Source organism: Copadichromis virginalis, linkage group LG9 (genome assembly GCF_057382275.1).
Source record: "Copadichromis virginalis isolate Kocher_CV1m ecotype Utaka linkage group LG9, C_Virginalis_male_GT1.1, whole genome shotgun sequence".
Classification (NCBI taxonomy): domain Eukaryota; kingdom Metazoa; phylum Chordata; class Actinopteri; order Cichliformes; family Cichlidae; genus Copadichromis; species Copadichromis virginalis.
In genome coordinates this window covers 25,970,027-25,993,940 of record NC_140626.1, presented here as the reverse complement: position 1 = coordinate 25,993,940, position 23,914 = coordinate 25,970,027, and the positions used below count along the sequence as shown (strand labels likewise).

General features: G+C 43.1%; 2 protein-coding genes across 2 annotated transcripts in view; one reads left to right on the top strand and one right to left on the bottom strand.

Annotated features, from left to right (window-relative positions):
* slco5a1 (solute carrier organic anion transporter family member 5A1) overlaps nucleotides 1–3,185 on the top strand; it is a 39,063-nt gene extending 35,878 nt beyond the window's left edge. Inside the window, exon 10 of the mRNA XM_085468483.1 lies at nucleotides 52–3,185. Within this exon, the coding sequence (XP_085324609.1) occupies nucleotides 52–509 (458 nt within the window). The 3' untranslated portion in view covers nucleotides 510–3,185. The remainder of the gene's footprint in view (nucleotides 1–51) is intronic.
* Nucleotides 3,186–3,204: 19 nt separating this feature from the next.
* sulf1 (sulfatase 1) overlaps nucleotides 3,205–23,914 on the bottom strand; it is a 33,777-nt gene continuing 13,067 nt past the window's right edge. Inside the window, exons 3-19 of the mRNA XM_085468482.1 lie at nucleotides 23,519–23,758; nucleotides 22,680–22,831; nucleotides 19,862–20,031; nucleotides 17,113–17,263; nucleotides 16,848–17,023; nucleotides 16,566–16,694; nucleotides 15,966–16,022; nucleotides 14,009–14,135; nucleotides 11,348–11,561; nucleotides 10,570–10,816; nucleotides 10,386–10,482; nucleotides 10,196–10,290; nucleotides 9,929–10,000; nucleotides 9,035–9,207; nucleotides 8,704–8,846; nucleotides 8,355–8,478; nucleotides 3,205–5,215 (exon numbers count right to left, since the gene is read on the bottom strand). Coding sequence (XP_085324608.1) covers nucleotides 4,266–5,215; nucleotides 8,355–8,478; nucleotides 8,704–8,846; nucleotides 9,035–9,207; nucleotides 9,929–10,000; nucleotides 10,196–10,290; nucleotides 10,386–10,482; nucleotides 10,570–10,816; nucleotides 11,348–11,561; nucleotides 14,009–14,135; nucleotides 15,966–16,022; nucleotides 16,566–16,694; nucleotides 16,848–17,023; nucleotides 17,113–17,263; nucleotides 19,862–20,031; nucleotides 22,680–22,831; nucleotides 23,519–23,758 — 3,317 coding nt within the window. The 3' untranslated portion in view covers nucleotides 3,205–4,265. The remainder of the gene's footprint in view (nucleotides 5,216–8,354; nucleotides 8,479–8,703; nucleotides 8,847–9,034; nucleotides 9,208–9,928; nucleotides 10,001–10,195; nucleotides 10,291–10,385; nucleotides 10,483–10,569; nucleotides 10,817–11,347; nucleotides 11,562–14,008; nucleotides 14,136–15,965; nucleotides 16,023–16,565; nucleotides 16,695–16,847; nucleotides 17,024–17,112; nucleotides 17,264–19,861; nucleotides 20,032–22,679; nucleotides 22,832–23,518; nucleotides 23,759–23,914) is intronic.

Below are 23,914 nucleotides of genomic sequence, written 5' to 3'. Positions count from 1 at the left end.
TTCAGTTGGCTGAAATTAAAGTAATTAACTACAGCTTCTCTCTCCCTCCAGCCTACATACCGACGCCCATTTACTTCGGTGCTGTGATCGACACCACCTGCATGCTATGGCAGCAGGACTGCGGCGTGCACGGCTCCTGCTGGGAGTACGATGTGACCTCGTTCCGCTTTGTCTACTTTGGCCTGGCTGCCAGCCTGAAATTCGTCGGCTTCGTCTTCATCTTCCTCACCTGGTACTCAATCAAGCACAAGGAGGCGCGAGCTGAGCGCTGGCGTCAGCACCTGCCTCCACTGGGTACTGTCAGCGAGCTCGTATGCCACGCCGGAGGCCAGAAGAGCCACGCGCGCACCCGTTCCTGCCCCGTGTTCATCCCGCCTCGACCCGAGCCGCCAGCCGCCCTCCTGCTTAACCGCGGCCACAGCAGCCTCAGCTGCCCAGGCAACGCCCTCAAAGCAATAACTCCCCCCATCTTGCTGCCACATCACCACCGAGGCTCTGCCCATGTCTGAGAGTGCGCCGGTTTCATAGTGACACGTGCCTTCCTGTCTGTGCATTTGCACGACACGGCGTCTGCTCACCACACCAGTCAGACGCCAAGCGGGGGGTCCGCCGCTGCTGTAGGACAGACAGGCAGAGACACAAGTGCGCCCACCACACCTAAAGGGCTGCTCGTCCTTTACGATGACAGGAGAGCGAAAGATGTTCTTTCACTCAAGAGCATATCATCAGCTGCAGCCACACGGCATCCACACAGAAGGTCAGACCTCCAGGTTTGGACGCTATAAAGACATCTCATGGTGCTACTGTTAAAGGGCAGGGCATTATCATTATGTACAGTCAGATGAATCATCATCAACACAGCGTCTAAAGCACAACCTGTACTATGCAAGCTCCTGTGTACAGCTCCTCCCTTCTCAGTACTGTACAGCTCCCTCTGTATTCCACATCTGTACCTCCTCTGCTCCACCCATACCACCACACTGTTGTCCATTCTTTGATAATCCCATTTTCACTTGCAGGTTAAGCATACTCTTGTGCATTTGAACCTTTTGCACCTGTTCTCTCGTCTGGTGTTGTCCACATCTTCAGTGGGACTGCTTTCTAATCCTTTCACCTCCTTCATTTTTTTTTCTTAACAGTGCCTCTCAGGCTGCCTCGGCCAGTCCAGTATAAAAGGCTAGCTACCAGGGTAAACGCTAGCTACTAAAAAGCCAGTCATTTCTTCTTCAGCTGGGCGACAGCACTTATTGGTCGTCACAGATGATCGTCTGCAAGTTAACCATGTAGCTCAAAGCAGGCAAAGACCAGTTGGTACAGTGTAGAATGACTATAGGCAAGAAAACGATATTTCATAGCAAGTGGTGTTATTAAAATGTTATTTGTCAGGCGGCAAAAAGAAGAAAGGAAATAAGAACGGTACATTATCTCTTACCATGTGCTGAAGTTACTGAATGTCCCAAAGATGTGACAGTAGGATTTATTTTTAAAGTGGCAAAACCCCCGTTTACTTTAACCCCTTTTTAAAAGCGTCGTCTTCAGAGTAAAATGATTTGTATGGAATGAACCTGCAGATGAACACGTGTAATTTTGGCTTTGTATTGTAAAGGCGTCTCCATACTACTGATCATCAGATGTACATAGTAGTATTTTAGAATATAAAAGTAGCAGTGCAGCAAGCTTGACCCCTTATGTCACTTATTGGGCGTTTGGGGCCATCTAGTGGACACAGAATGATGGCGCGTGAAGGCCAGTGAATGTTGCTGTTTGTCAGACCTACTGTACTATGAAATTATGGGTTTCTAAGTTAATCACTGCTCTGGATTAATTGCTTCAGACCCCCAAAGGTTATAATCGAGAGAACAGATGACCTGCTGTCTTGGATATTTATTTATTTAAGTCAGATGTTTAAATTTTTTCTGGCAAAGTCTGCTGAGTTTCCCGTAACACTGGGCTTGTGTTGTTTAAGTAAATTATAACTTAACTTCCTCTAATCAGGAGCATTGAAGCCTTGTTGTGTTCTGATGTTAGAAATATATAAAAGTGCATTGAAAAACTCAAATGTGAGACTTTTTTTTTTTTTAAACCACATTTTTAGAAGTATTTTTTTCTCCACGTGCAAGGGGATACATAAGTCTAATAAAAGTAACAGTATTTTATATTCTGATTGGTATGAGTTAACAGCCCTGCCACTTAAAGATTATCATAGGTAGATCAGAGATTAATTTTTAGTGTTACCGTGACTTCAAATGAAATATTCATAAGTCATCATTGTGTAAATATTAAAGCAAATGAATCATATTATAGAGCTCACGTGTAGTTAGAAGCATATTTATAAACTAATCCATGATGTTGTAGTTAAAAAGGTAAAAAAAAAAATTCTTAAAGCTAGAAAAATGAAAAAAAAAGTGGTTGAACAGTATTATTCACACGGGAAGGTTCATTTTACATCACAAAGGGGAAAGGTTGGGATTATTGAACTGTTATCCATCAACTGAACATAATAAATTAAAATGTTGAAACTATGCTTCCCAGAATGTCCTCCTATATTATGATTCTCTGCTCTTCCTCCCCTGGGTCGTATTCATCACGCACTCTAAAGAGGACTAGCAACGTAGGATTACGAATCATCTGCTCACTTACTGTGATTGCTGCTCATGAAACTCTGTTCTGATCCTTAAAACCTGTGCAAAAATACCTTAGGAATATGTTCACTGCAAGGCAGAACAGTAACATTTCCAAAATATTACTTAGCCCAAGGCCTTCTGTGTTCTTAAAATTCGATTTTTATTTTTATTAAAGCATGAAAACATCTCTTTGAGGTGAAGCAAACTGCTCTCCTTGCAGGGAAGGCTAGAGAATCATCCGGCAATGCCGCACCAAGGCGGCGACTTCTGACTTTGCTGTACTGTACACACACTTGGGTTTCAGTGTCCTGCTGTTCAAATGTCTGGATTGCTACTGGCACAGATGACTTTGTGTTGACTGCAAGATTTGCTTTCTTTCTTTTTTCTTTTCTTCAGTATTTACACTGAAAGTGAGTTTCCTGTACTCTCCAAGTTGAGCTTTTATTGCTTTGTGTTCCTCAGGAGCAAAAGTCTAATTACTGTTTGTGAACACTTGATTTACAAATGCCTTGAATACTTGATATTTGTCATTCAAATAAAATAAAAAAAATCAATAAATAAAGAAAATGAACTTGCTTGAATCATTACACACGGAGACTTGAGGGTGAAAGGTTTTATTTCTTAACAGCGTCGTGGCTTTCCCGAAACCAGAGTTGTTCCATAATTTCTACACACACAGCTAATGCTGCAAAGAAAAAGGAGCTTCGTGAAACCAGTTTCCAAGATAGATGTGAAACGTTGCCCTTGGAGAACCTTTTAGGCTTTTACTGACATGGACAAACCTGTAACAGTGTGTCATAATGTAACCACCTTGAAATGAACTGGCCATGTGCAGCACCATTCTCTGTCGTACGGTGACGTTTCTTTACAAAGTTACAGAACCACACGAGGAAGACGTTCTACCACGCGAGCGCTTTTCTTGTGATCAGTGAAGAAAATCTTTATTTAAAAAACAAACAAACCCCAAAACAAACGTGAGCAGGTGTCGTGTTTCACGCGCCTCGTAGCTGACTGTTAAACTGTGCCGTGATTGTCTGAAAGCAAAACAAAGTTATGTTGATTCTGTAACCTTTTTTAAATTATTTCATAAAATCTGAGTTCACAGCAGACAGGCAGTGGAGGACCAGGGTCGTTATTTTTTTGGGTGGGGAGGGCTGTTTAAAAGTGCTTGTGGATTGTGATGAGAGTTTGTTGCGACTGGGCAGGACTAGGATAAACTGATGAATGGAGCGTAACTAACTCGATGCTAATCACCCATTTAGAGATGGTTTAACCACTCACACCGTTTTTCATAAAAACATATTAAAAACATCAATGGTGTTGTTATCCATGTGGAATTCAGCATTTTTAATTCCAACACTTAAGTTTAGCTGCATTAAGGCTTTTTTTCTAAAAAAAAAAATATATATATATATATATATTTTTTTTTTTTTTTTGAGGAAAAAGAAACATAACACTGTTTACTAATAATTGTAGGCAACAGTAAAAAAATAAACAATAACTTTAATACTCATTATACAACTCTGACTGACTGAGGTGGCATTATTCTTTTTGCTTCGCTCTTGGCTAGCACTCCTTAGTCACCGTGTCTTTATGGTGACCGGAAGTTTATTGGCTGGCTGGCCAGAGCGTGAGTCTGCCTCAGAGGGTCTGACTGGAGGGTTGAGGCAGAGAGCCGCTGGCCTCGTAGTCCAAGGTGATGGGCAGAGCTGACTGAGGCAGCACCACCCTGACACTCTGTGTGCTAGTCTGTGTGGTGGGGATGGTGGTGGTGGGAGGGCTCCCTGTGGTGCCAGCTTGGACCTTAGGCCTCAGAGTCTGCGAGACAAAAGGGAGAAAGCCTTGGGCATGGAAAATATCATCCTCCTCTTCAGGGTCCAGGTTATGACTAAGACCCTGCGGGCTGATGGTCTTTCGGTGACCGGGGCCGAGTTCTAGCTGGGCTCGCAGGCTGTTGTGAGTACGCAAGAGATCATCGTGTCGCGTTTCGAGTTCTGTCAGCCCATTCCCGCTAAACGTTTCGCCTTCAATCTCCTCAAGCAGCTGCGCCCACGTATCGCTGTGGAGGACATCCCTGCCTCTACTCAGACCTGGTGATGATATCACTGCTGATTTTGACATAACGGACGTCTCAGGTCCGCTTACAAGCCTCTCGGGAAGGTCGTTGACAGCAGGCTCCAGTTTCTGTTCCAATGTGGGCCTGGGTGTGGGTCGTGCCGATGGTATTTTGCTGGGGATGGGGGTGGTGAGGCGAGTCTCTGTGACTAAGCCCGGCCAGACGTCACTGGCAGAAGCCAGCTCTTCTCCACTGCCCACTTCAAGCCCTCCACCCCCGGCCCCGGAGCCCAGCTCTGGCAGGGTGGAGTCGTCAAGCTTATGGGTTTGGTTGTTAAAAACGTGTCGCAGTGCAAACATTTTATCTACATCCTTCTGGAAGTTGTCCCAATTCTCTGGGCTGGGGCTGTAGTCAGGCCTACATTCATACAGGCTTTCGTTTATGCTATACAAATCCTCCAGTCCCTGCCAGTTCACCTCCTCATCTGTCAAGTTGGGTAGCTTAACCTTGTTGTCCTTCCCATATTGGCTGTGTGCTGTCAAAGAAAGAGAGAGACTGTGAGGAGCAGAAAAATACGGGGAGCTCTTTTCAGGTTCACTCAGTCGGCATGCAGTCACGCTCAGCTCCCAACTCTCACCAAAGCAGCCAACGTATAGGAGTCTGAGGCCTCAAGCAACACACACACGCTTCAGAAGTAGCATTAGAAAAACACAGTATTCACCCTGAGCTCAAGCCATGAGTAGTGCAAACACATGCTGGCTTTTTGCTAATTCAGAATAAATAAAAAAAAGTCTGAGGAAAAACAAAAATATTCAATGATCCATTATAATATACTAACAAGTAATATGTAATGATATAGTTAATGAAGGGCCTGGGCTCAACTGAAATGCAAAGTCAGGCAACCTGGAATAAAAGAATGTAATGGCAGAGGAAACAAAAAGATGGTCAACAAACAAAAGATGAAACTCATGAAGCAAAGTAAGAGAAAGTGCTCGGTAATTCCCAGGAAAAATGAGAAAGGAATTCAAAATGCTACGAAGAAACAAAAGTAGCAGCAAAAGCCAAAATCAAGAGTTTGTCTCAGTTTGATAAGTGCAAGAAAAGAAGCGTCAGAGCCGCTTTTGGTTGACCGTCCTCGTGGAATCGGCTCTCTTCAGGACTATTTGCAGCTAGGAAAATGGAGATTGTCTGACATCGGGTTTTTAGGGACTCACAGGAAGGAGAGGCTTGTTCTCCTCTTTGACCATTTTCGATGCTGCTGCCGCCTGGTAAGCAGGTGCCAGAAACAGAGGTCAAAAGTGCAGAGGTCAGTGCCTGGACAGAGAGGTCACGGCAACTCAAGTGTCCATTCTACTGCTAGCTAATGGCCATGAGTAGATATGAAGAGCTATCCTGAATGTCGCGTTACACCGGGACAAAATGGAATGACTGTGGCTGGCATGGCATGAAATGTCAAGTGTTAAAGGAATAGTTTCAAGTTTTGGGCAACTTTATTTTTTGCCTAAGTAAGATGAGGAGATGGATACTCCTCTGTCTGTTTTTACCCTTTGCTTTTGTGAGGATCAAACAAACGAGACATATATTGAGTTGATGAGAGGAGATTCCTGGAAGTCTCTTTCTATTCTTCATGCCTGGCAGGTACACACCATTCAGGGCTGTATATAAGCTTATCTCCCAAAAATGTCAAACTATTCCTTTAATGTCAGGTAGTGATGCATTATGGGGATGATGCGGTATCATGCATTGTCATTTACATGCACTTGATGCTTGGCCTCAAGTAAAGAAATATCCATTATTAAGACTTGGGATTATTCTATTTAAACAGCCATGCTATCCTATAAAAAGATACTAAAATGATCAATATTTTAACATAAGAAACTGATAGAAATGTTTCATCTTGAGCATTGCTGTGAAAACATGTGGCAGAGAGCATCTTAGCTGCTGCAAATCGACAATCCACAGCGAGCAAATATAAAGACAGACTGTGTGCGCAGGATGAAACAAACAAACAAAATATCTGTTATGCTTTGTTAGCGCATTCCCAGCATGCAGCCACAGATGAAGCGTCAGCACTCCGTGTATGACGGATTAATGGGAATGAGGCAGTTGGGCCCATGCAGGTGTTAAAGGGAGGAGAAAAAAAAAAAAAGCCACTGAAGAGAAACAAAAACTTGGAGAATACCTGTGTGGCTCAAAGCTTCCTCCATCTTTACCTCCTGATAAAAATAAAAGCAGTCGATTGTTAATGTTTTGATTCAAGGAGGTGTGGGAGGGAAACAAACAGATCATTCACACTGAAGACGTCTTCATGCACCGCTCCTATATGCTATGGAGAAACGCAATCATTGGATGATTAGGAGGAGGAGGAGGAATGAGGAGACAATGGAGGAAAAAGTCTGAAAGGTCTTATGACTGGGCTGGGTTTAGAGATGAGGAGATTCAGAGTTAAGTGGTCTGATCAGGCGCTCACTTTACAGGTTATCCCCTTCAAAAGCAAAAAGGATACGAGGTTATCCAGTCAGGTGATTGCTGAGGGTTAAGTCACACATCACAAATAGATTCTGCTGGACCCATTTCACCCCACAGTTAAAATTTTAATAATCTAATTTTCCAACTAAAACATCACTTGATTGAACCACAACAGTAATTTCATTGGTTCACAGAGCTGGCACCATAACTGAGAAAGGGCAGCCAGTGCAAGTAAGAGATTTTCGGTTGTTTTGTGACATGTGCTGGCACGGATTTGACAAGACCAGCATGCCAGCGCTGAAACACAATCAGGTTTCTCAGAGCAGCTTTGGCCGCTCCAGTGCTCCACTCTCCAGCTGGTAATTACAGACATGAAAGTTTTATCCTCGGGACATAAACAACGCAGCCAGTTCATGCCACACACAAACGCTGTATAGCTCAGACTTTACAGGCTTAGGTCATACTGACATTACTTATTAACCGCCTCCATCACTGGGATGTCTTCTTTTAATGATCCTTGGACCAATTGGCGGTGATAAAAATAAATAAATAAATATACTGTGGCTGCCTATAGCACCGATGCGTGACAGGCTCGAATAAAACGACAGCCTCAATTGCTGTGACGACAGAGTCCTCCAAATAATATCCCTAACACTCGGTGACTCACAAAGGGGAAGATTGGCCACGATGCACAACTGTAACCTGGCCCTGTATTTTTCTTTTTTTTTTTGATAAATTCAGAATATATTCCAGTAGAGTGGGAGATCCTGAGCTGAAAGACAAGTCACAGTGCACGTGTAGGTGTGTGGGTATGTGAGAAGAAAACACAGGAAACAAAGGGAATGCATATCTCAGTGATGATTACTTGACCTCCACCTGAAATTTGAGCAAACTGAGTGGATCGTCCCCAAACACATGCACCATGCAGATATGTACAAACACACACAAGACCGAGACTGAGACAGATTCAAACCACAGAAGACTGGAACACAAATATTATCACATCGTCCCTCGGATTGTGAGTTATATTAACGATACCACTTGTTACACGCTTCAGTCAGTCTGTTTCTTCTGTGTGTAGAATCTGTTTCTGTCTTTATTGGCATCACAACCACCACTAAACCCAGTTCTTCACTCAAACGGGGAACAAACAGACTGAAAGGAGATTCTTTTATTTTAATTACTCTTTTTTTTTTTTTTTTTACCTGTATCCAAGCCTTTAGGGCGAGGGTTACACTGCTTGTATCCTTGACAACTCCTCATCTCCATGAGCTGGGCATGGAGTGTGTTCAGCACCTCTCGATCCACTGCATATACTGCGTTGGTAAGCTGCCAACACACACACACACACACAGACACTTGTTTTATTGTCATGATGTTATATCTTCTTGTTATATTCCCATGTAAATACCTGCAAAATTACTAACAGCACCTGTTCTTTAATAGATGAGTTTTATAACGCAGGAGCCAATGAAAATTGTTTAAGAGTGACAAAGCAGACAAACGCAGTGAGAGAGAGCACAGCTGACTGATTGTAGACAGATGTTCACCCACCTGGTAGGGGTCACTGTTGAGGTCAAAGTACTCCAGGAAGCCGGTGGAGAATTCGCAGAAGAGCGTGTTGTGGGTCTCGTTGATTGTTCGCAGGCACCAGTACGTGTTGTTGTTGGAGCTGGTGCACGCACAGAATGCCCCCACTACGAAATAAATGACACAGCTGCTGCCGTCAGTCCTAATCCGGACCATTATTTCAGGCGAAAACGTGAAACTCATTAAATGAATGGACATTTTACGAATGTTTGACAACCAGATCTACATCATGTTAAACGCTGATCAAACAATCGTTATCTCGCTGATGTTTGGAGACTGAAGCTAATAAACGCACGTGTCCAGAAGGGAGCCGTCTGCCAGTGGTCATTGTTATGCGTGAAGCAAGTGAGGCCTGGAAGGCTGCAGTCGTCGCCATTCCTCTGGCGCTTCTTCTCCTTCCTTTCCTTCTTTCTCCTGCGGATCTCGTTGTACAACTGGGCCTTCCCGTCTATGTCCCGCGCAGCCTCTCTGTCAGACAGAAACGTGAGAGAGGATTACAAAGGCATGACGCAAACATGACATCAGCCCCTACCCTCCCTGGTGCAAGTAACCGCAGTAATTGGGGGGATACAAAGGGGACTTCCAGAAGGCCTCACTGATGCCAGGCTATGACAGCCTGTTTACTTTCATGTTTGAGGCCTTACTGCAGTATTTCCAATTTTCTCTGGAATGACATTCTAGCCACTGTCCCCTCTTCCTCCAGCCCGAACACACGGCAGGCACTGCGAGAAACAGCTGCTTTACATAAGCATAATCGGTTCCCAGTGTTTCCTGGTGCAAGCCGATCACTGTGTTTGAGGGACTAACTGATTTCCCTCTCTGCTGGATCATTCTGTCTTTCCATGCAACTCAATCACTTCCAGTCTATTGAGGGACCATTTATAGATGGCATGCCTTCTTTAGAAACCTGTGTGTATTTTAGGATCGCATACATCATTAACACACCAAAGTAAACGTACATGATGGAGTGTTTCAACTGTGATCTACAAAGCAACCGAAAATGAAGATGAGCTTTAGTGATGGATTCGTGCAGGGACCACCATGCAGATGTACGGTTAAAGAGCATTACAGCACACACCATTTGCACATTTTCAATCAGTTGCAGATTTCATGGTCAGTGTTAACTGAAAGATAAAATGCTGAAACTAAACAGGGCAAACTCAGAATTAAAAGGGGAAGAGAAACTCACTTAAACGGATGGAGTTGATCATTCCTGCTCTTCAATCTCTCTGCCTTGTTTCTGTGTCCTTTGCTATAATAGCTGTTTTTTATGAACAGAAAAGGGACCGTGGAAGAAAAGTTGTTTTTTTGTTTTGTTTTTTGTTGTTGTTTATTTTTTAATCCATGTAATCCAGCAGGGTTTGGAATAAGGCCTAAAACAAGCTTTAAAATCAACTTTTCCAACAATACTGGAGATATAAATGCATTTTTTAAAGTGAAATTATAAGTGACTGACCTCTTCTTTCCACAGTCACAATCATCTGGCCGTGTCCTCTTCAGATGACCTCTTACTTCTCGCAGTTTTTTCATTTTTTCTTGAAGTGCTTCAATCTAGAAATACATAAGCAATACAACCAATGACCTTTGATAAAAACAAATATCCAGAAAACTGTCCAAGAGCCTCATATTGAACCTCATACACTCACCTCCTGGTCCACATAGCTCTTATGATCCTTCCACGCTCTGGGGGACTGGTAGATTTCTCTCTCGCAGTGGACGCTGTCGTTCACGAGGATGTAACACCTAAAAAAGATGCAAAAACACCCCCTGCTGTATTCTACTTTATTGACGCAGAGAAATGTAAGTGAGAGGGGAAATTTGATTGCTTACTTGTGGGTAACTTTCACAGAGTTCAGGTATCCGACTGCATTTGTATCATCTGCCAGCATTTCCTCTGAACCGTCGTCAGACCCCAACTCATATTCTGGTTCCTCTGGGTTGTAGTGACGCTTGGAGATGACACGAGGACGGACAGCTGACTGATCATCTGCCTGAAGGTCAATATCATATATTTGACCTTCAAACTCCACAGACAGAGACCTGGCAGGTCGAGTGTGGACGAAGCGTGGGCGATAACCTATTATAAAGAAAAAAGGATGCTATGTATTTCTTTTTACTCTCATTTCCACCTCATTTCAACATCGCAATGAAGTAAAAGCCAGCATCCTAATACACCAACTGATTTTTGGTAGGATATCCTATCTGGATCTTTAAGGCTTATTACATGTTCATACCATTGTTGTACTATTTCCAAGACACATCAGAGGGCATCAGACCATTTGATAACAAAGCCCCAACAGCCCACGCATGCACAAAGGCACGTCCAGAGCATACATTCCAGGACCTGTTGAACAATGTTTGCTTTTTCCATGCATGGGTCTCGCTAGAGCATAAAAAATCCATTGCCGGGAATAAAAACTTGAGGCTTTAAAGATTTCTCTTTCTAGTACTGAGAGACAGACATTAATGGGACTTTTTAAGAAAACAAAAGCTCTTGTTTTTGAAGTGAAATAATCTGACACACATGTATATGCATTTTGCCATGGTTTCAATTAAATCACTGTCCCTCTATATTACAAGAAGAAAGAGCAGGTTTGGGTATACTCACGGCGGCTTGTTGAGGAAGGAAACTGTCGGTGGGAGCGGCGTTCGGTCTTGGATCGTTTATACTGTGCGTCTCCACAGTCGCAGGCCCTCTCCCTTTTGTCGTAACTGTCACGGGGCTTTAGGCTGCGGGCTCTCTTCCTGGAGCCTTCTTTGGAACCACCTTTACACTTCTGTATCCTCCACTTCCCTGTGATCTCCTCAACGCAGTGCCATTTCTGCAGAAAGAATTACTTTTGGTAGCACAATAGGCTTGCAAAAAAAAAATAAACCAAAGTTTCCTTGCAACAGCAATGAACACATCTTATTTTATTTCTTTTTGGGTATGGCTAATTAGTGCCTTAGATGTTAATGATATGACAGCACAATTTGAGATTTCACAACTAAACCTTTAAGAAAATGAGCACATGCTTCTAACAGACATATCAGAGCCTGTGGGAAAGAACGGCATCCAAAAGCAGCGAGAAAGATCAACCAAAACTAAAACATGAGGCGAATTGGGTCTGTCTGGTTTCTGGAAAACAAAGCGGAGAGCCATATCGTTTTCACATTGGGTATGTCCATACTATGTGCGTCACTAGGGTAATTGTGTAAATACATGTCCATACAATCGCAGACATCCCCCGCGCCATTTCCCAACATGAATTCACGCTGGGAAAAGGAAGTTTTGAAGCTAATTGCTGTGAGTAGTGCCGCTTGTTGGGTCTCGAGTAAACGAAAGAGACACATCAGTAAAGTTTGGTATAGATGATGAGGGCTGAGTGTGGGAACGAGGGTCCAAACAAAGGGCTATAAGTCAGATCGGGTTCCTTTTGGAAGAGCTTACAGACCAAACAGGGCTGTTATATCAGCATCAGACAAGACGTGAGAGCGAGAGAGAGAGATGTATTGTCACTGGAGGACGAGAACAATCTCCATATTTCTTTCTCCTTCTCCCTCGCCCTACTGCGAGTGCTTTAAAGGTATAAGAGTATCACTGCAGCAGCAGAAAAGCAGAATAATATAATATAGAATTTCAGGATTTCATCCTGAGACCGATCCATGTTGAGATTTTCCACTGTGCATATTAACAAAATAAGATAACTGTAATCAAATTTGTTAGCATGGATGAAAAGGAGAGAAAAAGCATTTGTTTGCTTTGAGCAAGAAACACTTTACTGGCCTCCAGGTTGCTTATATGAAGGTATAGTTAAACCATTAATAAGAAGCTACTTGCAATCAGTGTTGGTCAAGTTACTTGAAAAAAGTAATCAGTAACTAATTACTTCCCCCCAAAAGTAATCCTTTATTTTACTGATTACTTATTTTCAAAAGTAATTAATTACTTAGTTACTTAGTTACCTTTTAAAAACATGATTTACTACCTGAATAGGTGATAAAGCGATAGATCTTTCAGCCCAATTCTACTTTTTCTGCGTAATGGAAAAGTCTCTTTTTAAAACTTGTTTTAATCTTTTAACTTTATGCATCAAGCAAACATTAAATTATATGCATCATTCTCTGACTGGAAGAAATTTGTTTAACATTTAAACCTATTTTCTGCACATTCCAGCACATAAAATAAAATATTTTTTTGTGTTTACACTCAGTCTTTCAAATAAGTGCAAGTGAAACACAGCAGAAAATAAATAAAATCAAAGACTCAGCGGTCCTGTTGCTCTATTTTCACCTGTATAGTAGGCGGATGTTTTCCCTGGTGCAGGTGTGCCGCAGCGGTCAGTGGAAGAATCCGCGAGTTTGTCTGTGAATTTCCCTGGTAGCGCACTGGGTGCTTGCACGGAAGTTTAGGGGTTTTTTCACTGTAAAAAAAGTTTTCTTCCCACGCAGTGAACAGCGGACGCTAATGTTTTTGTCACTTTTTACGGTTTCAAACTTAAAGTAAGGTCAGTACTTCCACGCTTTAAACGCTGCACGCTCACACTCTCTCCTGCACTCGATATATTATCCGTTGTTGATCTGCACACAGCTGTTGCCACGAACGTCACGACACTCTCGCAAAAAAAAAATCACGGTTTTAGTAACGCAGTAACGCAGCGTGCTTACGGGAAAGTAACAGTAATCTAATTACCTTTTTTGCAATAGTAATCCCTTACTTTACTCGTTAAAAGATAAAATACGTTACTTGTAACGTATTACTGCCCATCTCTGCTTGCAATCACTTCAACACACTAGATGTACTTATGAGCACATATGATGAGCTTTCACTTGCATTATATGATGCAGTATACACCTCTGATGCCTATTGCTCCTGTTAATAACTCATTGTTATACACACTGTGAGGTGTTCGTTATGATGGATCTGGACTGCATTAGCCAAACCCTTATAAATCTCTGTGATTGAATACTACAGGACATTTGTAATAATTTGTCTTATTCTGGCCTGTCTGTTCCGGGGCCACAACCTCTACTATTTGGCTGTTGCTCTGCCAGAAAATTCATGGGCATAGATCAAAGGGATGTACCAATTAGCGCACCACAAAACGGTGTAAAGCGGTCCAATTATAAACCAGTTGTGGCTTTGTAGAACAGTTCAAAAGGCAGCTAAGAGGTCACTTCAAAATAATTGCATCGGCTTTCTTTAGTGGATATATCAGGGCACTCATGTGGTCAAAAGGTTGCAGAAAAAAGAAATGCGCTTGTGTGCAAATGGGTGTTTCTCCTTTACCTGTCCGGGCTGTTCACACGGTGTCTGGAATTCAGCCTGCTGGCAAGTCTCTCTGACTTTCTTGTACTTGGGGAGACTGTTGCTGTGTTGAGTACTCGCTGAGTCGTCCTTTTTTCTCAGGATCTTCCTACACGACAAAACAAGGAAAGCAAAACCATATCAAATGGTGAGTGACGTCAAATGGCGTCAAATTCAACTGCCCTGTCCCCTTTTCCTTTACAACCACCACCACAAACACTGGCTAAGTCTCTGCTACGGCCATGCCAACACCACTGTCCTTCCTCTTCCATTATACCTCGACTAGCCACAGCAGTCACAGACAGAATGAAGATGCCAGTGAGGCACAGAACAGCCTGTCCCCTTACACAGGGGGCCACTGCAGTGTTTAATTTTTTGTTGCCGTCTTCTTTGGCTGGAACCAGCCAATGTTCACACGCTAGCTTGGCTGACGTATCTTGCCTTCAGCCAAGAGTGATTAAAGAGCAAACAGTTGTTAAAGACCCTCCCTGATTGCTGCATTACGTAGATGGAGTTTTAAACAACACAGTCAGTCCCAGCTGTCATTCAGCATTTCACAGGCTCAGATGTAGTACTGTAAGGTCATGTGAGGTTATTAAATCAGACAACATATCACATGACTGGTGCAGGAACTGCAGATAAAACTTCGACTACTGTATTTGTGTCAATAGAGTCAAGTTAATGGAGGCTAATCTTATCACTTAAAGAAAAGTGGACCTGTGGACGTCATTTAAAAAAAGTTTAGAGTTTAACTGAGAAACAGATTTAAAAGTCAGCAGGCTGCTGGCCGACATGAGCAGCAGTAAAGCTAACAAAAGCTTCTTTTATTCTCTTGATAACGTGTGAGAAATGATAGCGGTGATGTAGCAGTAACAGCAGCTGTAAAGAAGAATGTGACAATGTAATATACAATATTTTTCATTTTAATTTTTCTCCTTTTACACAGTTAGACTGTGCTGCCAGCACAATCTGCCTTCAGCCAGTGATTGTTCTCTTGCCTGTCGTTTTCATACGAGTGCCCTCATGGCTTTCTTTTCTTGTTTCTTCAACCTATGTTTTTTTTTTAACCCTCGGGCAACTGTATATCATAAAGTCGAGCTTGACGGGATTATTTCTCTCCTCGGTTGTCATGTTTCTGTCAGTGTACCTCTGGCGTTAGCACAGCGAAGCATGTTCATTGAACAAAAGTGGACTGACAGCTTGGAGGTATCATTTTCTGCGACATATATCTTGTGGCAGAGGAGGTTAAATAAAGAACTGACAGGGTTTGTGAAAGGACACACACTGGATGGAATCAGAAAACAGCCTTGGGGAAATAGTCAAGTGTTTTCTGCAGTGTGGCTCCTGCATTCCACACTGGGAAAGCTGGTGACATGTCCTGTGAGTGGATTGAGTGTGAGGCTTCCAGCTATTCCTCAGGTAACATCATCCTGAGCTTGGCTAGCCTTTGTTTATTTTGCGTATGTCTAGTCCTCCCATGTTACTGAAATGTATCTTCCTCCTGTCTCCATCGATGCAAGCTAAGTCAAGTTTAGGACTATGATCTAGGATTGTGTACTTAATATATGCAAGCCCCCCTCCCCTCCGAGGAGACAAAGACTCGATAGCTTTTCTTTTCTTTTTTTCCCCCCTAAATGACCTGGTTACATGTGTCAGCGCCCCTTGCGTGAACTGTCATAATTTTCCAGGAATTTTAGCTTCGCCAAACAACTTACAACACTTTCAATTGGTTACACACTGCCGTCCAAGCCGAATGTGTTCAGGAAATGTCTGTCAGATAACAAATAACCGGGAAAAGCAGATGCGTTGCTCGAAAAGGGAACACGCACCGAGCCCTGCACATTTCGGGTTCATTTAAATGTTTTCATCAGGTTTATGTGACACACAGTGACACGGATGTGTTTGTGGTGTGGAAAGGGAATAAAGAAAGCCGGTTTACCCTCGCTCCACAAGGAATGTGTCCCTCCAGACTTTGGGTTTCCGGTTTGGTTTGAATCTGGGAAAACAAAACATACAAAGTTTATAAGCTTCATATGGCCTATGCACTCACTATCAGCTACAGCACGGTGGGAACAAAGCTAGTCAGAATTATGGAAGTTGATCACAGCAAGAACAGGACCTTGCGGGCGTAATGCTCTTTTAGTATTAAAGGGATTGTGCTAAGTTTTTCTGTAAAAACATTTTCGTGCAGATTTATTATAAATAGTGCAAGGCACAATAATCTTGCATTCCTTTTATACACGGTTAGTACAGTGGGTTTGCTGGAGACAAAAAATGATTCAGTTTGCAAACAAATTCTACAGGAAACCTCATAAAGAAGAAACTCAGTGTTTCCCAGCCAAAGTCCCACAGCCAAGGAAAATCTGCCAAATTGCCCCAAACCCACTCTGCCCAGCTGGAGCAAAAGCCATCATTTTGGCTATGGAAATTTGCATTTGCTCAATAGAAGTCAATAGAAAGAGTTGTTGCACATATGCACGCTGTGGAATTACATGTACATAGTATCCATTACAGCATGGCATAATGGATCCACACAAACCTGTTGCCAGTCCGTTCCTGTTCCAGCAATTTAAGGATGGGCTTTCCATCCATGTCTGGAGGGATCTCCAGTCCAGCAATGTGGAGAAATGTGGGAGCCAGGTCAATGTTTAGCACCAGATGAGGGTTTCTGGAACATTACAAGCGTGAAAGACATTAAGTTTCAAGTGATAAAACTGATGGATTGAAATATCAGAAGTCTACTCAAAGAAGACAACAAGAGTGCAGCAAAGACTTACTGAATGTTTTTATAGTAACAGAAAAAATGTGCGTAGTTACTTACACTGCCCCAGGCTCCACATTGGGTCCTCTCATGAAAAACGGTACACGGATATCAAAATCATAAGGCATTGACTTGCCCTTGACCAACCCGAACTGACCAATGTGGTATCCATGGTCTGCTGTATAAATGATGTAAGTGTTGTCCAGTTCGCCTGTTTCCTCCAACATGTCATAAATCTGTGTGAAAAAAAGCATCAGTAAAATGATCCATGGTAGATTACTCAATTATTTACAGTAACTACATATCCATTAATAATTACTCATACCTTCTGCACTGAATCATCCACAGACATAAGCGTCTGTAGCCTTTTCCGATGCAGGAAGTTGGTGAACTCCATGTGGATCGGTTTCATGGGGCCCGTGTACTGCATGATCCAATGTTTGTCCATATTGGGGGCATAGTTGTAGCTCGGGGTGCTGAAAGGGCAAAAGGAAAGGAGAAAGGAGACGGGTATGTTAAAAAAATGCATTATTTGGGTTTCATTGTGTTGCCGTTTAACTCGCGTAGAAGTCCGAAAAACATTTTGGACGTGTCCACATCAGAGCGCCTAACAGCCAAACATTTAAGATGCCAAAAACACCTGTCTGCTACTTTTCACAAACCTCTGCTCAGCAGCAGGTGTCACAGTTGTCCACTGTGCTTGACAAGCATCAATAGCCGCTCAGTTTGCTGGGGGAAAATGTCTTAATACTTTGCACCCAGCACCTTGACTGTTTTTCCACACCTCTCTCAGACCAGATCTCTCCTCCTCACACAGACACAAGTCTCCTCGCTTCACTACACTCCTGGCAAAGACGAGTCATTTGAGGGTTGGCACATGCTTAAGAAAATAATAGGTCCAAAAGTCGGGTTTGCAACAACTTCTGGTCTAAAAAAGCAAAGAAGTCATGCTCATTTGAAATTGGGGAATTACAAGACTGGACAAAGGCAAGACAGAGAGAAAAGTGCTTGCGTTTGTCAAGTTTGTGTTCAGCTGAAGGAAAGTGTTCCCCTGCTTGCAGTAAAGGGAAGCGGAACATCTGATGTTGTGCAAATCTTCTGCAGTTGAAAGCAAAATAGCACACAAATTATATACACTAAGTATATATAATGTACGTAGAAACCCACAGAATCTCAGTAGCAGTGAAGTTGTGTCCCTTCAGCTTTAAGTAATCCACTTTATAAATGAGCAGCTTCTACCCCTGAATAAACAGCCCAAGCCTCAAAATCTGCGTACTTAATGAAGACTTGCTTTGGGAGCTACTTTGTCCTCAGTGACTGAGCTGCCTTCTGTCCTCGTCTCCTCAGGACTGCTTTGTGAGAAGGGTGAACTCTTCACCCACTTAGCAGGCGGTCTAATAAGACCCACAAAGGGACCCGTTTCTGGGCAATGGGCCACCAAGGTATGGGGGCGCTGAGCACCAGGGAACCAGGAATGTAGATGTCAGTGGAAAGACGCCAGTCCGTAGCAGAGGTCACACCTGCATACTGTTGCATATAGTGCAGGTCTACCTTATTGTCTACATTATCCTTGGCTTACAGGAGCACTCCATGCACCCTAAAATGCCTCCTAACCTTAAAACGTTAGGAGGCACGCTTGAAGATGAGAGAGTTTCCATAAAGCAAGTTTTTAATCTATGGCCAGAATAGCATCTATCACTCCCTGCAGGGAAAGACATGTCATTGACAAACCGCACCAAATCTACGGTGTTTAAAATAGGTCGGGAACATAGTTCGCATCTGAGAGAGAGAGTAAAAGCACCTGAGGAATGTTAATGACATTAACATCAAACCATCCCCAGCTATTGGTGCTGTCAAAAGCACAGACGCTTGTTTTGATTTATGAAGCGGCTCCTCCTTAACTGCCACGCGGTCTCTTTCCATCTCTGTGCATAACACACTAGCTGTAGATGGCATCTACTACAAAGTCATCTTTCCATAATCCAATTTAAAATGGAACAGTGTCAAGAATATTCCCATCTATAAAAAGAAATTTTTGAACATCGGAAAAAAAGTGTTCCCATAGCTGTTATGAAAGTTTATAGTCAAACAAACACCCAACCATGCCAACCACCTGGGCTCTCCTTAGTACCACTTAATCTACACAAACACACACACAATAACTGGGGCAACCCCTTTAGTCACTCGTGGGCCCCAGCTCCACCCCCTTCACCCGGAGACTCAAGCTAAAAATAAATTAATAATGTCACAAAGGGTGTTCCAGAGCGCACAATGCATTCCTCTGGTCCTAGGAGCTCCAGGGCGAAACTGCTGATTGATATGGATGGGGTCAGGAAGTCCTTTGCGAATTGCACAGGCGGGGAGGAAGGGGTAAGCAGAGCGAGCTGGAAAGAGAGAAGGAGATGACACTGGGAAACAAGGAGGGAGAGGTAAACAGAGTGATAGAAACAGAGATATACAGATAGAGAGACAGAGGGGTAGTATAAATAGATGACAAAGTTAAGTGTGACAGAAAGTGAGAGGCAGGAACACTAAAACCTCTGGGAAACATAAAGAAAAGGGAGTATTGAGTCTTCAAGTCCAAATCTAGTTCTCTAAAACACCATGCCTCCACACATTGAGCCGTGCAGTGAGGCAGTAGGGCTTGGTGCCAGTGAAACAACCCAAAGTACTGCAGCTTAACTCAATGAGAGCTGCTGGAGGCCAGTGTGGGTTTGGCATAGAGCACAGTGCTACGTTAAAAAACCATTCCCGATCTTCCCTATGGTATGTGCCTCAGCTACTCTTGGATGATAAATCATTTTGATTTCACGCTTGCCAAGTCCTCGCCCCCAGCGGCTTCAGAGCAACCTGTCATCTCGTGGGGATTGGGGTGCATACTTACTGTAATAATGTTAGGCAAACCAAATCGCAAAAACTCAATTTAGCTGTTAATGAGACAAAGGCTGAAATCAAAATCTGGGCCCTAAACACTCATTTTTCATTCTTCTCTAAGGCTACAATTCCTGTGTCAAAACCCTGATTAGTGTATATGTTTGAGCATGTATGATAATGTGAGCCTCAGTATTGCTTACATGTGCTGCGAAGCATTCGGGAAGAATTCGGCATACTGTGGCGCCGAGTCTTCTGGGCCGTGAGGAGCAGCGTGACTGACGACCATCATCACGGGACGGTGCGGGTACATCTTCTTGGACATGCGGAAGAAGCTGATGCTGTCGTTGGTGATTAGGTCAGTGAAATAGTCCTTTGAAAGAAGAGCAAAAATAAGGCCCGTTAAAAGGGCGAAAAGTCTAAAAGAAAAAACCTAGAAATAAATATGGAACTGAGGGAAAATATACACCAAAAAAAAAAGAACATAAATTACACAACACATGCTTTCATAACTCATTTGCAGTCCAATCACCGTGACATGTTGCTTGCCTTCGTCTAGTCACTTTCAAATAAATTGAGAGGGGCCATTGGGGATATGAAGTGGGGCCATTGAGTACACTACGGTACCAATCTGTCGAGTCAACAGCTGGCAGCTTGCCTGTGTGTGTGTGTAAATGAGTGTGCGTATGTGTATACAGTATGTGGGCAGTTGCCTCATCAGTGAATCTCTGCACTATTGAATGTGACACCACTTGATGGCGAGGGGCCAGGCCCTTTTAAATAGCATGTTGTGATAAATTTGCTTTCTGCTAACTTCATTTTATTTCGCTCACTTTCTGCTACATCTCCCTGCTTCCTTTTGTCTTTTTCACACAAAGTGACATCAAAATATCTTTTAAGAAACTGAGATATTGGCTTTGGGTAATATAAATGGTAAATGGACTGGTTATTATACAGCGCTTTTCTCCTCTACCTAAGCACTCAAAGCGCTTTATACAATTTGCCTCATTCACCCATTCACACCATTCATACAAGCACTTTTTCTATGCTTCTTCTATCTGACATTTACACACATTTATACTCTGATGGATGCATGGGAGAGCAACTTGAGGTTAGTATCTTGCCCAAGGATACTTGGCATACAGACCGGAGCAACCAGGGATCAAACCAGAAAGTAGACTCAAGCGCCAACAACAGTTCTCAAGATGCCAAATGCTGTGTTTCTCTAAATTAAACACCACAGGCAAAGAGAGAACAACTGGATGAATGTGAAGAGCTTAGACACAGGAAATGTGAAATTGTCACAACACTGTACAGCAGTCCCACCTTGAACTGAAATTACAGTAGCATTCGCCAAGTTTCCAAGAGAAGACCAACCATTGTACCTGTTGTTGCTGCCTGGCATACAACAAATGAAAGGGAGTGCCAGGCTGAGAATCAAAGGGTAACGGGTGATTTCCTTGAAATGTCAGAAGTGGGTTTGGCTGATTCATCTTGTCTAATAGGTTTTACAGCTAGACCAGCTTTAATGGCCTGGCGGCTGTACATGCCCGTGGAGGCCGATGATTATGTGCACATGGCAAAGCACCGCCGTGCACTTTATGTTGCCAGCTCCCAAATCTGAGCCACTGCTGCTGAGAGCTCTGGCAGGTCAGAAGGAAGTGACAGTGTCGTGGGGAATGCCTGGCCAGTGACTATAAAATAGTCAGGGAGGTGAAGAATATCACTTTTCCCTTTTGGAGCTGATTGGTAATAGTAAGTGGCACTCACCCAACGGCACCCCATTAGTACATGGTTTCATTTTCCCAAATCGTTCATCTATTTAATTTGTAATCCTCATAAGTTTTTAAATGACCTACAGGACAGCCAATGCACCAGTGTTTTATAGGTTTACATTTACAACATTTATTGTTTTTTCAAAGTTACAAGATTGCACATCTGTCAAATTAGCAGTGAGACACTTTATAATATCACAGCTGTTAGAGTTGTTGCTCTACTGTCATGGGATTTGATATTGATGGATGATATTCTGAAACTAAATCTCACTCAAGAGTGTTTGACAAAACCCTTAACCTCAATTAACTCATCCTCCTACAGAAGAAAAATCAAACAGGACCTAACTGGATGAAATCACACAGGGTCCGTAGCTTAATCAGTGTCATGATGTGCAAGATGCACTCTGCACAGATACTCTGACCTTCTCACCCCATCCAAACCTAAAGAACTGCGGTTGTCCTGGTGGCAGCAGGTTGATGGGCTTTGGCAGTAAACAGAAAATATTGTGTCCATTTGGTTGTAAACCACAATCTGCTGACCAAGTCCGTGTCATGTAAACACACCGGCCCAAGCCTGTGGGTAATTTTACACCTTGGTCCAAGTTGGCAGAGAAGTAGCAATCCAAACATTTGTTTGCCCATCTCATAGGCCAGCCCGCCACATGGATTTCTTGTATATCCAGCACTGTGCAACCTAGGGAGATATTGGCACGGACTTGCGAAAACAAACTGACAGCTCTTACAAAAACATTTGGGGAAGATTGATGACCGATGCCATCTAGAGCTACAAAAAGACAGTGTAACCACAGTCATCCCCCAGCAGTAGCAAACAGTGGTGTTACAGCACAAAGTCATTCTGCAAAACTTGATAGTGAGACACAAAGAGGAAGAATAAGAGTGAGAGACAAAAACAAGTGCAGGTCAGTTTTTGTCACAAGTTGTCAAGTTGGCTTCTCATAAAGATGCACCAGTTTTATAGCGTCTAAATATTGAGGAAAGGTGCATCATAATAAAAGGATGCTGCAGAAAGAGGAGGCGTCAACTCAGCTCGTTCCCTTTAATCCTCAAGAGAGAATTCCTGCCATCCTGAATCACCACACAGCCATAAGCTGCTTCACTGTCTGTATTTATAAGCGAGTGGAACCTGCAATTTGTCATGTGAAGTCTTAATATTAAGTCATAACGGCAAAACAAATTAGGGACTGAGCTAATAGAGCCTTTTCGTATGAATTATGAGAACACATACCTTGGCATAATCAGCACCATGTTTCTCCTTGTAACCATTCCGACAGACAGTATAATTATAGAAGCGGGAATTTTTGATCAATCCAACCCATTCGCGCCACCCAGGTGGGATGTAGCTGCCATTGTACTCATTGAGGTACTTGCCGAAGAAAGCTGCAGAAGAAAAGATGAGAGAAAGAAGGGAGAGATGGGCCTCTTTTAATATGCAGTTTCTTTATATATGCAGTCTTTACAAGCACTGCTTCCTTAAGGCGATGCCTGTAAAAAAACAAACAAAAAAAACATAATTGTGTGACTGTGCGACTTTATCTGCGCTTATGTGATGTTTAACATTTTTGCTTGTCTCCTTTTCCCTGGATTCTCTGACAACATTCTCGGATAGGCTGGGCAGGAAGCCAGGCTGTCCCAGAGACGGCTAATTGCAGACTAACGCAACGACTCCAAAACCACAAGTCGAGCTGCAGCCCACAGGACCCCACTGAGCTGCCCAGTTCAACGCCTGCCCATCACTCAGGCAGACAGTGTCTGATGAGACACGACATCGACCTGGCACGCTCAACGTGTTTGCATTTCTCACAGCAGACAGCCAGGCAGGCAGGCAGGTTTGTGGAGTCTAGCTTACTGTATAAATTTGCATTGACTAACATATGAATGGCGTTGCCAGGAGGAGATTAGAGCTAGTAGTGACTGACACTCTGTTAATCAGAACCGAGAACCTCATACAGGTGAACCATCGTCACTATCAAAACTGCCATTTTCCATAAATAAATAATAAGAGAACACCACAGGCATGAAATAAAGAGTCCTCAATTATATTTGTGTGAGTGTGTATTCACAAACCTGTTCTATAGCCAGTTTCATTGAGGTAGACTGCAAAGGAGCGCGGCTCATGCTGAGCTTGCCAGGAAGGGGAGGAACAGTTCTCATTGTTGGTGTAGGTGTTGTGGTTGTGGACGTACTTGCCCGTCAGCATGGAAGAACGTGACGGGCAGCACATGGGTGTGGTGACAAAGGCATTGGTGAAAGAAGTGCCACCATCCTCCATGATCTTGCGGGTTTTATTCATTACCTGTAGAGAACCTGGAGGGCGAGGTAACGTGATCAGTGCTGTACAGTTACAGCGAAATCTTATTAAACACACGCAAATACTGTTTTTCACTCGTATTTACTTAATCTGTGATTCAGTGCTCTGAAAGGCAAATAATTACAATTCAGCACACGAGAGACCAGATGGCC